The 17483-nt window shown below is 35.1% G+C and overlaps 1 protein-coding gene across 6 annotated transcripts in view; it reads right to left on the reverse strand.

The window, feature by feature from the left end:
- The window catches only part of MTF2 (metal response element binding transcription factor 2), a 79092-nt gene that overhangs the window by 27564 nt on the left and 34045 nt on the right, over positions 1 to 17483 (reverse strand). For 2 of the 6 annotated variants that reach the window (XM_040232295.1, XM_040232298.1), the window contains 2 exons: positions 3863 to 4061; positions 3658 to 3743 (listed from right to left, as the gene is read on the reverse strand). Coding sequence is in view for 1 of the 6 variants with exons in the window: in XM_040232294.1 (XP_040088228.1) it covers positions 3662 to 3743; positions 3863 to 4061 (281 nt within the window). In the remaining 5 variants the exon portion in view is untranslated. The remainder of the gene's footprint in view (positions 1 to 3657; positions 3744 to 3862; positions 4062 to 17483) is intronic. The other 4 variants (XM_040232294.1, XM_040232296.1, XM_040232297.1 and 1 more) reach the window with 3 other exon arrangements.

Consider the following 17483-nt stretch of genomic DNA (forward strand, 5'->3'; position numbering starts at 1 on the left):
TCTCTCTCTGCTCCCTACCTCTGTTCTCACCTTTAACGAAGACGCCTTACTGTCTGCCTTCACAATTTAATCTGCCTTTTGGCAAAGGGCATAATTTAAAATGCTCTGAGGCAGGATCCCTTACCATTCACTTCCAGTGTTTCCACCATCCTGGAAGGCGGGAAAAGCCAATGTTTTTGAACACTAGAACAACTCTCCAGAACACACACCTACCCATGTACATGTATTCACTCACCCTACACTGCCTAACATCATGAGACTAAAGAAAAGGGGCAAGGAAGATCCATCAATGACTCGTTACTCTCAAGTTAAAGAACATTTATTTTTATTCACTAATTTACAAAAAGGAAAGGCTGAACATTATCAGATCTCCAGCTTCTGAAATATGGAAACATGGTGTCAATGTACCCTAAACAATATGACACTGCAACAAAAATAAGGGGTTCCATCATTAATTTTTTACCTGAATAAGTTATTTCTTCCTTAAACATTTATATTCTAAAAACAATTTTATTCCACAAAATTTAGAATTTCATCACTTTTAACACAATTATAATCTCAATTTCAATATACATAAAATATTAATACACACATATTTTATTCACATACCAACAATAATAAAAATGTATAATTTTGTGCTATGAGCCAGCACTGTGTTAGGCTCTTGACAATATTATTTTGTTTAATTCTACAATTTATTAGATAAATACCCTATTTATAGAGAAGAACTAAGACTCAGAAAGATAAAGGAACTATAGTTCAAGGACCCTTAATCAAGTATCAAGGGTAGAATTTAAACCCAGATACACCATATTCTCTCCACTGTGAGCTGTTTCTTTTCATTAATACTATGTAATAGTACAATACTACATTCATTAATATATGTAATGTTTCTTCCATCAAAAGAATTTTTCACACACTGTAGGTTTCAAAGAGTGTAACTTTTTTTAAAAATTTGGCTGTGGGATCTTAGTTGTGGGTTCTAGTAGGTCGAACCCAGGATCCTTGCGTTGCAAGCATGGACTTTTAACCACTGGACCACCAGGGAAGTCTCTCGAAAGTCTAACTTCTAATAGTTGTATGCTATTCTTTCCAGTAGAAATAACCAAATTTACTTTTTTATGACTATTCTTAGATATGCAGGTTACCAAATTTTTTGCTTGCTTTTTCCATTTTTCCATTTTTGTTTTGGCTCTTGTCCTCTCTCCTCTCCTCTCAGGCTCTGTTCACATAGCTGGATGTGGCTTCCCACAGTTTCTCAGTTTATAGCTCCAGTCAGGAGAGCAACCAGACTGCACCTAGAACCTCTCAGTCCAAATCTGCAACTTCCTGGAAAAGGAGCAATACGCCCAGATTGCAGTAGGTGCCTGATCTCTCATTATAACCATGTAGACTGCTGTGGGGGAAGGCAGTTCCTCAGAAAAGAGGGTGCTGATCCAAAAGACGTATGTGTTCACCTCAAGAAAACAATCCTGAGGAAGCAGAGAATTGCCTTTAGTTGTGATATACAGTATGTCTTTTTACCATCAAGTTTACAAAAACTTTCTGTGTAGCTTATTAGCCTTCTTAGTCTCCCTGACTCTAAGCCCAAATGACTATAAAGCCATTTCATCTTAGATGTGCCCAATTTTTTGTTGTTGTTAAAGCTACAGGAAACATTTTTCATCTGGATTTTTTACTTCTGAATTATTTCTTTTGAGTAAACTGCTACAAATGAATCTGTTGTATAGATGAAAGCATAGAAAACATTTTTATGCATTTAACGCATTTTTATGCATTTCTTGCAAATATCCAAAATAGAAATTTAATATTGCTACCAGCAGTGTACCATATTCACAGAAACCATAACAAATAGTTATTAAGATCAAAATCCTTTTAAAATTATTTAATGGTTTTAACTGTTATCTGTTGCAATGCACATTGCTTTGATTACTAATATGACCATACATTGCTTTTATGTAAACTTTCTAAAAGAATCTTATTAGATGAGTGAAACTACTATAATTTATTAAGTCATTTTGATATATAACTACTATATGCAGGATTCTTACAGAAAGAAAACTACTAAAGCTACACTCCACACTGACATCTGCCATAACGCAATTTCCAGGTTCACTTACTCATTCTATAGCAACTCCAAGTTATATGTGTGCAAGTTTCTAGGTGTTAGAAAGAATTAAATGGCCCAAGAGCTATCTAAGAATAGTAAAAGGAGCCAGCAAGGAAAAAACAATCAGAGGCCACTTAACTGACATACTGAGTATGCCACATGTAGAACACAACCCCCTCACTTCCACGACAACTTTCTACCTCTGTGTGCAATTGGTTTTCTCCTTCCTTTATGGAAGGAAGGATGAGAGAGAAGGAAGAAAGAGAAAGACCTTTATATTTAATTCACAGGAACCTCAAAAATGTGGAAAAGTTTAAAGGGACACATAGCTAGAATCAGTATCACATGTTTCAGTTCCACCAGAAGGATCCATATTTACAAACTTGTATGCAGGCTAATAAGAGCTATTCAGTATCACTACTATTGGAGACATCCTATGCTCCTCCTATTCCTTTTCTCACTGACTCAAGCTGAGATTCAAAACATCATTTAGTCCTTTAAATTGATCAGTCCTAAAAACTGGAAACAAATTTTCTCTAGAAAAACATTTTACTAAAGTTAACAGCTATTGAACTCTCCATCTAATTCCTAAGTACCATGTATAAAAATGGCAACTAGAACATTCCAACTCCATTACCAAAACTTTTTATTCTTTAAAAAAAAATAAGAGTGAAATCAAGAATATGAACACTGCAGTAACCTACCATAAAGTCGCACCTCAGATTCAAATTAAAAACCCAGTTGATAAATACTTGAAAGAATCTGTCTCCTTTCTACATAAGGAGATATAATAATATCTAAGTGGAGACCCATTAACAAATTACAAGAATACCAAAACTGGGGCTTTAGTTTGCAGCTAAAGTACTTGCACTTTTAATATTCATAATTTTTCATAACTATAGCACTTTCATGAAACAGATACCTGGGAAAATGCCTTTATTTAACAGATTTAAAGGGCATGCAACAATTATAGTTTGCAATAAAAAGCATTACAAGAAACATACCTATAACCAAACCAATGCATACCTGTATTCACTTCTACTTGTATCCAAATATAACCTAGTTTTCTCATCTAAATATAAAAACTCATAGCTAAGCAGTAATTTTAAACTATTCTTAAGGATGAGTATTTCTAGTATTCTAAAGCTATTTAATATATCCTAATCCCCCAAAACATCTGGCAAATAGTATGCTCTCAATAAATATTAGCTCTCTATATAACTTCTTACTAATACAGGTAAGTAACAGTTAAGGTGAAGCCCAAAGTATTACTCATATTAACAGCTAAAATTTTTCTTCAAAGTTCTTAGAAGGGCCCTAACAGTAATTTATACATGTGCATCTGTCCTCTAATCTACTCTTATCAACAGAGCAATTCTTGATCATCTTATCATCTATAACACAGATAACTCCTTGAAGACTGAATACCACCCTGATTTTTTTTTAAGTTATCTTAATATACTGTACTAAAGAGACAACACCAAAAAATGACACGTTGAAGAAAATAAAATTTTAGTGTAAATCATGTCCAGGGGAAATAGTAGCACCTGCCTGTTTGAATGTCCTTCCAGAGAACCCAGGATTTAGAACTGTCTTCAAATATGATGAAGCAGCTCTGTTTCAATATGTTTATCTGGAAAAGAGGAAAACTTACAGTGATTTCTTTTAAAATCAAAAACAATCTTAAATTTAAATCCAAGATTATTAAAAGTTTACTGCAAAAACAGCAAAAGATGTATTAAGGTAACTTGCCTTTTTGATAGTTCCAAGATAAAACAAGCCATCTGACCATCTAGCTAGGACATCCTGACCCTCTTCAAATTTACATGCTGGCTTTTTGACTTTATGTCCATCCTGTAAAGACAGCTTGGTCAAGGATGTTGGGGTCTTTTGGTTTCGACGTAAAGGAGACCGCTTGTGGACCAGTGAATTACCTGCCCCTGTAGAGTCTCTGTTTAGGAAATAAATAATCACATATAAGACTGATACTTATAAAACTTATTTTATACCAATCATGTATTTATCAAAATGTTTTATCCATTAAAAACCTTATAATTAGGGAAAATACTAACAAGTACCTCTCCAGAAACAAAGAACCTTAAAACAAAATTATAGCAGTTGTCAATATTCATTCAGTGTCAACCCAAGGCAGGCCAGGATTCAGCAACCACTCCAAGGTAACACATTCAGGAAAGCTATAATCAAAATGACAGCTATAAGTTGAAGTGGGTAGGCCATGGTTATGAGCAAAGGATGCCCTGAATCTCATATTTAGGTTTTTTTTAAGTATGTGTGTATTTATTTATTTGGCTGCACCAGGTCTTAGTTGCAGCACACAGGATCTGGGATCTTTAGTTGCAGAATGCAAACTCCTAGTTGAGGCATGTGGGATCTAGCTCCTTGAACAGGAAGGGAACCCAGTTCCCTGTATTGGGAGTGCAGAGTCTTAGCCACTGGACCACCAGGGAAGTCCCTCATATCTCTTTAGATAAAATAAAAGAAGCTGCATGACATAATTTCATAAGCACTCGATAAAAAATAAGAATGATTATGTCCACTACTACATATACGATAAACAACAAAGACCTACTACATACACAGGGAATGATATTTAATATCTTGAAATAACCAATAATGGGCAAGAATTTTAACAAGAATACATATATAGGGATTGCCCCGGCTGTCCAGGGGTTAAGACTCAGCACTCCCAATTCAGGAGGCACAGGTTTGATCCCTTGTCAGGGAACTAAGATCCCACATGCCGCCCAGCCAAAGGAAAGGAAAAAAAAAAAAAAGAATACATATATACACACATATATGTATAACTGACGGAGAAGGCAATGGCAGCCTACTCCAGTACTCTTGCCTGAGAAATCCCATGGACAGAGGAGCCTGGTAGGCTATAGTCCATGGGGCTGGGAAGAGTCAGACACAACTAAGTGATTTCACTTTCACTTTTCACTTTCATGCACTGGAGAAGGAAGTGTCAACCTACTCCACTATTCTTGCCTGAACAATCCCAGGAACAGAGGAGCCTGGTGGGCTGCCCTCATTGAGGTTGCACAGAGTCGGACACAGCTGAATCAACTTAGTAGCAGCAGCATGTATAACTGAATCACTTTGCTGTACACCTGAAACACTGTAAATCAACTATACTTCAACTGAAAAAAAGATTATGCCACATGTAGTTAAAATATACTAACCAGTGACTCTGGGTAGGTGGGTATATTTAACTCATTGGAAGGGTAGTCATGACCTCCCTACAGGGTATCACTACTGAATGAAGCCTTGTTCACTGATGGGAATGCATCACAGTCCCTCAAGTATACTAACTTCTAGAAGTTTAAAAATATACTGAGAGCCACCAATTTTTACAAAATCATATTCAACTGAGAAGCCAATTGTAAGATCACTTACATTTTTTAAGCATAAGACCCCAAAATTATATACTCCAAAATTACATTGTGACATATATCAATTACTGCATAAATAGCACAGCACACCACTATCAGCCTTCATAAAGATAACCAAGCAATATGTGTTTGGTCTCATCCTCCCAATTTAGACTTTTAACTAATTAAATGCACAATAACATGTAAAACTAGGTAGGTGATCATTCTAAAACAGTATAAAAGTTAGGTAAAAATGAAGTAAGTAGGGAAGAAAAAATAGTTTCCAATTGGGAATAACTATTTTCAATACCTAAGGATACACAAATTCTGGGAAATTCTGTCACAAACCACAACATGAATAAACCCTGAAAACATTAGGATGAAGTAAAAACAGACAGACAAAAAAGACAAATAATGTATAATTCCACTCACATGAGGTAATTAGAGTAGTCAAACTGATAGAAACAGAGAGTAGAATGGTCAAGTTCCAAGGGTGTGGAGGAGGGAGGTGTGAGAAGTTAGTGTCTATATACCAGTGGCTGATTCATGATGTATGGCAGAAACCAACACAATACTGTAAAACAATTATCCTCCAATAAAAAATTTAAAAACTAAATGAATAAATAAAGGGCACAGAGTTTCAGTTTTAAAGATATACTACATTCTAAAAATATCCAAAGGAATAGTGACTGATATTCCACTTTGCTAAAAAAACATTAATCTATGTAACCAAGAAGCTAAACAAACTCCAAGCAGTATAAATTCAAAGAGATCTACATCTAGACAAAACACAGTAAAAATGTTGAAACCCAAAGAAAATCTTGAAAGCAGGAAGAAAAATAATTCTTCACATACAAAGAAACCCCAGTAAAGCCAACTTCTCCTCAGAAACAATGAAGGCCAGAAGGCAGTGAAATAGCATATTCAAAGAACTGAAAGGGAGGGAAAAAACTGTCAATCAAGAATTTTATATACAGCAAAACTGTGCTTTCAAAAATGAAGGTGAAAAAAAGATACTTCCAGATAAACAAAAACGAAGAGAATTTGTTGCTACCAGAGTTACCTTACAAGTAATAAAAAAGTTCATAGGGTTGAAATTAAGTAAACCAAGGTAGAAATTCAAACATGCACATATGTGTACACACACACAAAATAAAAAACAAAGAACACTAGGAAAGGTAATTAATCATGAAAGTCAGTATAAATGCATATTTACTCTAAAGCAAACATATGGAACAATATGTACATAATTGTATTGTTAGGGCTATGACATACAAGAATGTAATATATTTGACAATAACTGCACAAAAGATTGTGGGAACAAAACTGTATTTAAGTAATGACATCATATTGTAGCTCCAACCCATAAGGACAAAGCAAGAAAATAAAAAATGGTGAGTAAATACAAATGAAAAGAATGTCAAGAAAGTATCTACCATATAACCCAAGCAAGTCATTATTTCAAGTAAAAACTTATGTTTCATGAAAAAGCTACTAGTTCAACCAGCAACTCAATGGCACAAATATCTTATATGAATTTCCTATTCTGTCACATATAATATTAAAAATCTAAACTCAAGATTAATATTAAATGAAAATAATGTTTCATCAAGAATGTTCCCTGGTAGCATAGTGGTTAAGAATCTGCCCACCAAAGCAGGGGACAGAGGTTTGATCCCTGGTCTGGAAGATTCCACGTGCCTTGGGGCAACTAATCCCATTTGCCACAATTACTGAACACATAAGCCCTAGAGTACATGCTTCACAAGAGAAGCCACCACAATGAGAAGCTTGTACATGACAACCATAGTAGCCCACACACAGCCACGAAGACCTAGCACACCCAAAAATAAATAAAAATTTTAAAAAACAATGTTCTTAAGTGCAATAGGGTTTTCTGTGAGTGTGTACAGTGTTTTTGTTTAACTGTGAGTGCTCAAAAATAAGTAATACTAGCATACATTGGTGCCTTGTTTCATGCTAAGGCATACACTAGTTTGACCAAACACTGGTTTTACACAATCATACAAAGGTCAATACAGTGGGAAAAGCAAGTAACATATAGTATTATCATGAAAACAGTTAAGACCTTGCAGACCACCTGAAAAGACCCATGGATCACATTTTAAGAGTCATGCTCTAAAGATATATATCACCATATACTGTTGTCAGGTCAGCATCAGCTGAAGAAAAAGCTCTTCAATACTATAATTAGATGATTTACAAGACTTAAAAACATGACAAGATGAGTGATAGAAATAAAAATGGAAAATGAGTCACTATAACAAATTTTATCAGCAGGAAAGATCCATGTCAGGCTGAGAGTTTTCTCTATCCAGACAGTGAAACAAAATCTTCAAATCACTGTATGAAAATGACTCTATTAGCAAGCAACTTTCTAGAAAGCTATAAATTCAAAGGTCACAGAGAGATTTTGCTTCCCTTAAAGAAACTAAAGCCTGAGCAACATAATTAATTATGTGTGAGAAATAACCTCATCAGAATGCCAGGGAGACTACAAGGACCTAGACTCTTCCAATTCTAGAGTGGAATATGTACAAAATTGCAACTGCAAACATTTCCACATACACTAGTATGCTCTGCCATTGCTTCACCAAATTCTCTCCCTTTTTAACTTTTGATGGCAAGGTCTGTCCCCATCTTACTCTCCACTATATTACTCCTACTATACAATAAGCCCTTAGATCATAAGAAATAAACCATTAAAAATTTTTTTCCACTCCTAGTGTTTCCACCTTGATTTTACTAATATTTCTGGCACATCGTATATTAACAATCCTTAATCCAGTAACAGATGCCTTTGATTCCTTATGTCTCACTTCCACTATAACCTTTTTCCCTTCCATTCACAGCCAAACTCCTAGGGAAAAGTCACTTGAGTGACTACTGTGTGCTCAACCATACATCAACCTGCACGTTTATTCACAGATCACTTTATAAGCCTGTATCAAGAGCCATTTACTGTGCCAGGGGAAAAGTGATAATACTCAGAACAATACTATGGAGACATTTTTACAGATAATGATTTTACAGATCCCTTTTTATCTATGAAAAATCTGTAACTCTAAGAAGACAGATTAAATAACGTGACCAAACTTACAGAATTACAGACCAGAGTCAGCATTCAATCAATCTTTCTACTGGCACTTTCCCAGTATCATTCAACTACTCTTAATAACTTGTAAGGATAGTGGTGGGAAAACAGAAAAACTAAAATTCCCTTGATTCTTTCCTTCCCCTCCCACCCTTTCTCTTATTTCTTTCCTCCCATTCACAGCCAAACTTTTGGTAGAAAGTTATACACATTTCTGTCTCTGCTCTTACAGTCGTCTCCCCATTTAGTCTGAAATTAACTGCAACACACACCACCACTCTCCCACCCAAACATTCTACCAAAACCAGGAAATGTGTGTTACTCTTCCGACAGCTGTAGCCTCACTGCTCTGTTATAGGGTACAGTACATAAAGCTCAGAAAGGTTATATGGAGTTTATAAAGTTCAAACTCAAATTTTTAAAAAGCTATGTAAAGTAACATTTTTTTTTCTAAAAATATATGCCAAAATAATCTCAGTTTTGCTCTAAGAATAGACTCTAATTTACATTCTAAGGAAAATGTACACCAATATTTTATCAATACAAACACATAAAACATAAATCGTGTATTATCTGAAACTACTTTAATAAAGACATTTTGTAAAAGTATTATCCTACTTTAAAATTCTTCTTCCCAAAGAAATTTTAGAGAAAACAAAGTAAGAAAGGGTAAATGACCCATAACACTGAACACAACTCAAACATAACTAGGATAAACAATGTACATCTTCCCTTTTCCCCTGTTACTGTCACTGATTACTTCCCTCCTGTCCAGAATGTATCCATTATTAGAAGTTAAAACATTTTTCTAATTTTAGAATGTATTACTTCCTTTCTAATTACAAAGGTAAACCCAGAGCTGGTTAAATAAATAATATAAAAATATACACTCAAAAATAAAATTCCCTTCACTGATCATCTGAAACTATTGCAACATTGTTAGCTGGCTATACCCCAATACAAAATGCTTTTTGTATTAAAAAAATAAATATAAAATCAAAAAATAAAAATAAAAACTTCCCATGCTACTTCCTCCCACAAAAGAAAACTATTCATCTCATTTTTCTTATGTATATAATCTACATGTAGATATAATTTACATACATATGATAACAAAAATTAGAATATTGTATACACTGCTCTATAATTTTTCTCACATAATAATATATCTTAAACCAATGTAATGTCCATCTGTATAAATATAAAAGTATGTAAGATAATCTTTCCAACAGTTGCTAAGCTCCTTTCCAACTACCACACAACTGAGGAACATTTAGGATTTTCCAGTGTTTTAGTATTACTATCACAGGTAATAATACAAAGTTCATCCCTTTACACTTTAGTTTTAAAGCATTCCAAATACTATATAGCATAAATTCAAAAAGAACTGCTGTATCAAAAATATGCATTTTCCCCTTTATTGTAGAACATTATAAATACATGCAAAAAGAAGAGACTAAGAAATGGCAAGAATACACTGAAGAACTATACAAAAAAAGTCTCAACAATCCAGATAACCATGATGGTGTGATCACTCATGTACAGCCAGGCATCCTGAAGTGTGAAGTCAAGTGGGCCTTAGGAAGCATCACTAGGAACAAAGCTAGTGGAGGTGATAAAAGTCCATCTGAGCTATTTAGAATCCTAAAAGATAATGCTGTTAAAGTGTTGCACTCACTATGTCAGCAAATATGGAAAACAGCAGTGGCCACAGGGCTGGAAAAGGTCACTTTTCATTCCAATCCCAAAAAAGGGCAATGCCAAAGAGTTTTCAAACTACTATAAAATTGTGCTCATATCACATTCTAGAAAGTTAATGCTCGAAAATCCTTCAAACTAGGTTTCAGCAGTATGTGAAACTGAGAACTTCCAGATGTAAAAGCTGGGTTTCAAAGCTGCAGAGGAGTCAGAGATCAAATTGCCAACATCCACTGGATCATGAAAAAGCAAGGGAGTTCCAGAAAAACATCTACTTCTGTTTCATTGACTATGCTAAAGCCTTTGACTGTGTGGATCATAACTGTAGAAAATTCTTAAGAGACAGGAGTACCAGACCAACCTTACCTGTCTCCTGAGAAACCTGTATGCAAGTCAAGAGGCAACAGTTAAGAAATGGACATGGGGCAACAGGAACATATATATCAATAATTACTTTAAATGTAAATGGATAAAATGCTCCAACCAAAAGACACGGATGGGCTGAATGGATACAAAAACAAGACCCACATATATATGCTGTCTACAAGAAACCTAAAGACACATATAGACTGAAAGTGAGAGGATGGAAAAATATATTCCATACAAATGAGAAGCAAAAGAAAGCTGGAGTAGCAATCCTCATATCAGACAAAATAGACCTTAAAAGAAAGAATATTACGAGAGATAAGGAAGGACATTACATAATGATCAAAGGATCAATCCAAGAGGAGGACAGAACAATTGTAAATATCTATGCATCTAACATAGGAGCACCTCAATACATAAGACAAACACTAACAGACATAAAAGGAGAAACTGACAGTAACACAATAATAGCAGGAGACTTTAACACACCACTCACACCAATGGACAGACCATCAAAACAGAAAATTAGTAAGGAGACACAAGTCTTAAATGATACATTAGATGACATGGATCTCATTATCTTCAGGACATTCCATCCAAATGCAGAATACACCTTCTTCTCAAGTGCACATGGAATATTCTCCAGGATACACCACATCTTGGGTCACAACTCAAACCTCAGTAAATTTAAGAAAACTGAAATCGCATCAAGCATCTTCTCCGACCACAAAGCTATGAGACTATATATCAATTACAAGAAGAAAACTAAGAAACACAAACTCATGGAGATTAAACAACATGTTTCTAAATAACCAAGAGATTACTGAAGAAATCAAAAAATTTCTAGAAACAAATGACCATGAAAACAGGACAACCCAAAACCTATGGGATGCAGCAAAAGCAGTCCTAAGAGGGAAGTTTATAGCAATTCAATCCTACCTCAAGAAACAAGAAAAACATCAAATAGACAATTGAATAACTTTACACCTAAAACTGGGAAAAGAAGAACAACAAAGAAAAAACCAAACCAAAATTAACAGAAGGAAAGAATCATAAAGATCCAAGCAGAAATAAATGAAAAAGAAATGAAAGAAACAATAGTAAAGATTAATAAAACTAAAAACTGGTTCTTTGAAAAGATAAACAAAATTGACAAACCCTTAGTAAGACTCATCTAGAAAAAAAAGAAGAATCAAATCAACAAAACTAGAAATGAAAAAGGAGAGGTTACAACAGACAATGCAGAAATACAAAGGATTATAAGACTATTATGAACAACTATATGGCAATAAAATGGATAACCTGGAAGAAATGGACAGATTCTTAGAAAAGTTCAATCTTCCAAGACTGAACCAGGAAGAAATAGAAATTATGAACAACCCAATTACAAGCACTGATATTGAGGCTGTGATCAAAAATCTCCCCAAAAACAAAAGCCCAGGACCAGATGGCTTCACAGGAGAATTCTATCAAACATTTAGAAAAGAGCTAATGCCTATCCTTCTAAAACTCTTTCAAAATATTGCAGAGGAAGGAACACTTCTGAACTCATTCTACGAGGCCACCATCACCCTGATACCAAAACCAGACCAAGACAACACAAAAAAAGAAAACTATAGGCCAATATCACTGATGAACATAGATGCAAAAATCCTCAACAAAATCTTAGCAAACAGAATTCAGCAACACATCAGAAAGCTCATACACCATGATCGTTGGATATATTGCAGGAATGCAAGGATTCTTCAATATACGCACATCAATCAGTGTGATACACCATATTAACAAACTGAAAGGTAAAAATCATATGATCATCTCAACAGATGCAGAAAAAGCCTCTGACAAAATCCAGTACCCATTTATGATTAAAACCCTTCAAAAAAAATGGGCATAAAAGTAACCAACCTCAACATAGTAAAGGCCATATATGATAGGCTTACAGCAAACATTATTCCCAATGGTGAAAAACTGAAAGCATTACCCCTAAGATCAGGAACAAGAAAAGGGTGTCCACTTTCACCACTATTATTCAACACAGTTCTGGAAAGTCCTAGCTACAGCAATCAGAGAAGAAAAAGAAATAAAATGAATCCAGAGCAGAAAAGAAGAAAGCTCTCACTGTTTGCAGATGACATGATACTGTACATAAAAAACCCTAAACACAGTATCAGAAAATTACTAGAGCTAATCAGTGAATTTAGCAAAGTAGCCAAATACAAAATCAATACACAGAAATCATTTGCATTTCTATATACTACCAATGAAGAATCAGAAGAAGAAATTAAGGAATCAATCCCATTCACCACTGCAACAAAAAGAATAAAATATCTAGGAATAAACTTACCTAAGGAGACAAAAGAACTTTACATAGAAAATTATAAGACACTGATGAAAGAAATCAAAGAATGACATAAACAGATGGACAGATATTCCATGTTCCTGGGTAGGAAGAATCGATATTGTGAAAATGACTATACTACCAAATGCAATCTACAGATTCAATGTGATCTCTATCAAATTACCAATGGCATTTTTCACAGAACTAGAACGAAGAAATTTCACAATTCACATGGAAACACAAAAGACCCCCGAATAGCCAAAGCAGTCTTGAGAAAGAAGAATGGAGCTGGAGGATCAAGATTCTTGACTTCAGGCTATACTACAAAGCTACAGCCATCAAGACAGTATGGTACTGGCACAAAAACAGAAATACAGAGCAATGAAACAAGATAGAAAGCCCAGAAATAAACCCATACACCTACAGATACCTTATTTTTTATAAAGGAGGTAAGAATATACAATGGGACAAAGACAGCCTCTTCAATGAATGGTGCTGGGAAAACTGGACAGCTACATGTAAAAGAATGAAATTAGAACACTTCTTAACACCATACATAAAGATAAACTCAAAATGGATTAAAGACCTACTATGTAAGACCAGAAACTATAAAACTCTTAGAGGAAAACATAGGCAGAACACTGGGTGACATGAATCAAAGCAAGATCTCCATGACCCACCCCCTAGAGTACCGGAAATAAAAACAAAAGTAAACAAGTGGGACCTGATCAAACTTAAAAAGCTTTTGCATAGCAAAGAAAACTATAAGCAAGGTGAAATGACAACCTTCAGAATGGGAGAAAATAATAGCAAATGAAACAGCTTACAAAGGTTTAATTTCCAAAATATACAAGCAGCTCATACAACTCAATACCAGAAAAACAAATAACCCAATCAAAAAGTGGGAAAAAGACCTAAACAGACATTTCTCCAAAGAAGACATACAGATGGCTAACAAACACATGAAAAGATGCTCAACATCACTCATTATTAGAGAAATGCAAATCAAAACAATGAGATTAAAAAAAAAAACAAAAAAACAATGAGATAGCACCTCACACAGGTCAGAATGGCCATCATCAAAAGTCTACAAACAATAAATGCTGGAGAGGGTGTGGAGAAAAGGGAATGCTCCAGCGTGGCTGGGGGGAATGTAAACTGATACAGCCATTATGGAAGATGGTATGGAGAGTCCTTAAAAAACTAGGAAAAAAACTACCATATGACCCAGCAATCCCATTCCTAGGCATATGCCCTGAGGAAACCAAAATTGAAAAAGACACATGTATCCCACTGTTCACTGCAGCACTATTTACAATAGCTAGAACATGGAAGCAACCTAGATGTCCATCGACAGATGAATGGATAAATAAGTTGTGGTACATATATACAATGGAATATTACTCAGCCATAAAAAGGAACACATTTGAGTCCGTTCCAATGAGTGGATGAACCTAGAACCTATTATACAGAGTGAAGTGAGTCAGAAAGAGAAAGATAAATATCGTATTCTAAAGCACATATACAGAATCTAGAAAAATGGTACTGAAGAATTTATTTACAGTGCAGCAATGGAGAAACAGACACAGAGAAGAGACTTATGGACACTGGGAGAGGGGATAAGAGTGAGATGTATGCAAAGAGTAACATGGAAACTTACATTACCATATGTAAAATAGATAGCCAATGGGAATTTGCTGTATGACTCAAGAAACTCAAACAGGGGCTCTGTATCAACCTAGAGGGATGGGATGGGGAGGGAGGTCCAAAAAGGAGGGGATATATGTATACCTATGGCTGATTCATGTTGAGGTTTGAAAGAAAACAACAAAGTTCTATAAAGCAATAATCCTTCCATTAAAAATAAAAAAAATAAAAAATAAAGAAATGGACATGGAACAACAGACTGGTTCAAAATTGGGGAAGGAGTTCAACAAGGCTCTATTTTGTCACTCTGCTTATTTATCTTATATGCAGAATACCTCATACAAAATGCCAGGCTGGATGAATCACAAGCTGGAATAAAGACTGCCAGGAGAAATAACAACCTCAGATATGCAGACGATACTACTCTAATGACATAAAGTGAAAAGAAACTAAAGAACCTCTTGATGAGGGTGAAAGAGGAGACTGAAAAAGCTGGCTTGAAATTCAACATTCTAAAAACTAACATCATGGCATCCAGTCCCATCACTTCATGGCAAACAGAAACAGAAAAAGTGGAACAGTGGCAGATGCTATCATCTTGGGCTCCAAAATCACTGAGGACGGTTACTGCAGCCATGAAATCAAAAGACGCTTGCTCCTTGGAAGGAAAGCTATGACAAACCTAGAAAGCACATTAAAAAGCAGAGACATCATTTTGCTGACAAAGGTCCAACTAGTCAAAGCTATGGCTTTTCTAGTAGTCATGTACGGATATAAGAGTTGGGCCATAAAGAAGGCTGAGCACCAAAGAACTGATGCTTTTGAACTGTGGTGCTGGAAAAGACTCTTGGAGAGTCCCTTGGACTGCAAGAAGATCAAACCAGTCAATCCTAAAGAATATCAACCCCGAATATTCACTGGAAGGACTGATGCTGAAGCTCCAATACTTTGGCCCCTAAGCAAAGAGCCAACTCATTAGAAAAGACATTAACGATGGGAAAGATTGAGGGCAGGAAGAGAAGAGGGTAACAGATGTTGAGATGGTTAGACAGTAATATTGGCTCAGTGGACATGAGTTTGAGCAAACTCAGTAGTGGAGGAAAGGGGAGCCTGGCATGCTGCAGTCATGGGGTCACAAACAGTTGGACATAACTTAGTGATTGAACAACAATAAACAAAGCAAGCACAATGAACCATCAGATATTCACCATCCAGTTTCAATTATCATCTTGTGATGGGTGTTTCATTTAAACACCCCATTTTGCCCAAAATCCGCATTATGTATATATTTTAATGTGATACTTACTGTCAAATGAATCTCCAAAACAGTACCAATCAACACTTTGACTGGATCAGAGAAGTTACTTCATGGCCCACACCTTCTCCAAAAAGGAGTATCATCCTTTTGCTATTTGACAACACACACACACATACAAGCGTGTTTCTATTTACATTTCTATTACCAAGAAGCTTTCTCCCCCATAAATTTGTTGACAATTTGTGTTTTCTTGAAACTCCAGCTGATGTTCTCAGCCTGTTTTTAAAGCTGAAATGTTAATCCTTCCCATAATGATTTTCATGAGCACCTTATATATTTCTAATACTTTGCTATTATACAGTTTGAAATATTTTCCCCAGTTCATATCATGTAAAAGTGCCTTGATAAATACTTTTTGATCAGGAAATATTACTTCTGGATGCTCAATTGACCCTGGTCAATAGCTACAAAGCTCTATCACTCATCTTGCATCAATGCTAGGTTGACTCTCATGTTTAAGTTAAATTTACACAGAAAACCAAAACAAACAGAAGAAGCTGGTCCACCTACCCTTTCTTTAAGCTCTGTAGTCCCTACCTTTGCTATTGGGTAATGAATGCTCAACACTCATTAAACGTCCAGTCCATACCTTCCTTTTTACAGGATGTTAAAAGTGTAGAGAATACAGCTTCTCCCACATGGAGTTGATGCAGGCTAAACTTCACAATATTAGGCAGTTAATCTTTAGCATATTAGGTTCAATGCAATTCCAATTAAAATCCCAGCAGGATTTTTAGAGGTAAAATACTTCAGAAAATTAATGGAAAAACCAATAGAACTGCTAAATCAACCTTCAACAGGAAGAACCAAGAGGGGAAGACTTGTCCTATCAGATACTGTGATGTATTCCAGAGAAAACTGTTCTGTCCTGATAATCTATAACAGCAATGCAACAGAACAGGTATTTCCAAAACAGATCTATTTACAGGAAACTGTTAATGATAAAAATGATACTACAAATCCATACAGACAGGATATATTATTCATTAAACATGTGTTATAGAAACTGTTTCACTTAAAAGGAAAAAAAGTTGTATCCCTAGTTCACAATACAAAAAAAGGTGAACTCCAGATGGACCAGACATGAAAGGTAAAATACAAAACATGAAATCTAATTAGAAAATGTAGAGTACTGTTTTGATCTTGGAAATGAAGAAGAGATTCAAAAACATGGAAATATTCTGCAAAAGCACAGATGAAAACAGAACAAAATTTATAACACAATTATCACTTATGCAAACTTAAAAATGCACATGTAACACCATACATAAGAACACATACATACATAAGAATATATTTAATAATATATTAATTATATTCAAGTGGGTATGTTAAGACAATTGGTAAATGAGAGCAGGGATTTGACTGAGGATTGGGGAAACTAGACATATACTGGCCATAGACTTGGGATAACACTGTATACTAGTGACATACATTATAGGTAACTGAGTAGCAGGACTCAAATCATATCTCAAAAATATTCATTACTACTATCACTA

The sequence above is a fragment of the Oryx dammah genome, unplaced genomic scaffold, assembly GCF_014754425.2.
Source record: "Oryx dammah isolate SB20612 unplaced genomic scaffold, SCBI_Odam_1.1 HiC_scaffold_28, whole genome shotgun sequence".
Classification (NCBI taxonomy): domain Eukaryota; kingdom Metazoa; phylum Chordata; class Mammalia; order Artiodactyla; family Bovidae; genus Oryx; species Oryx dammah.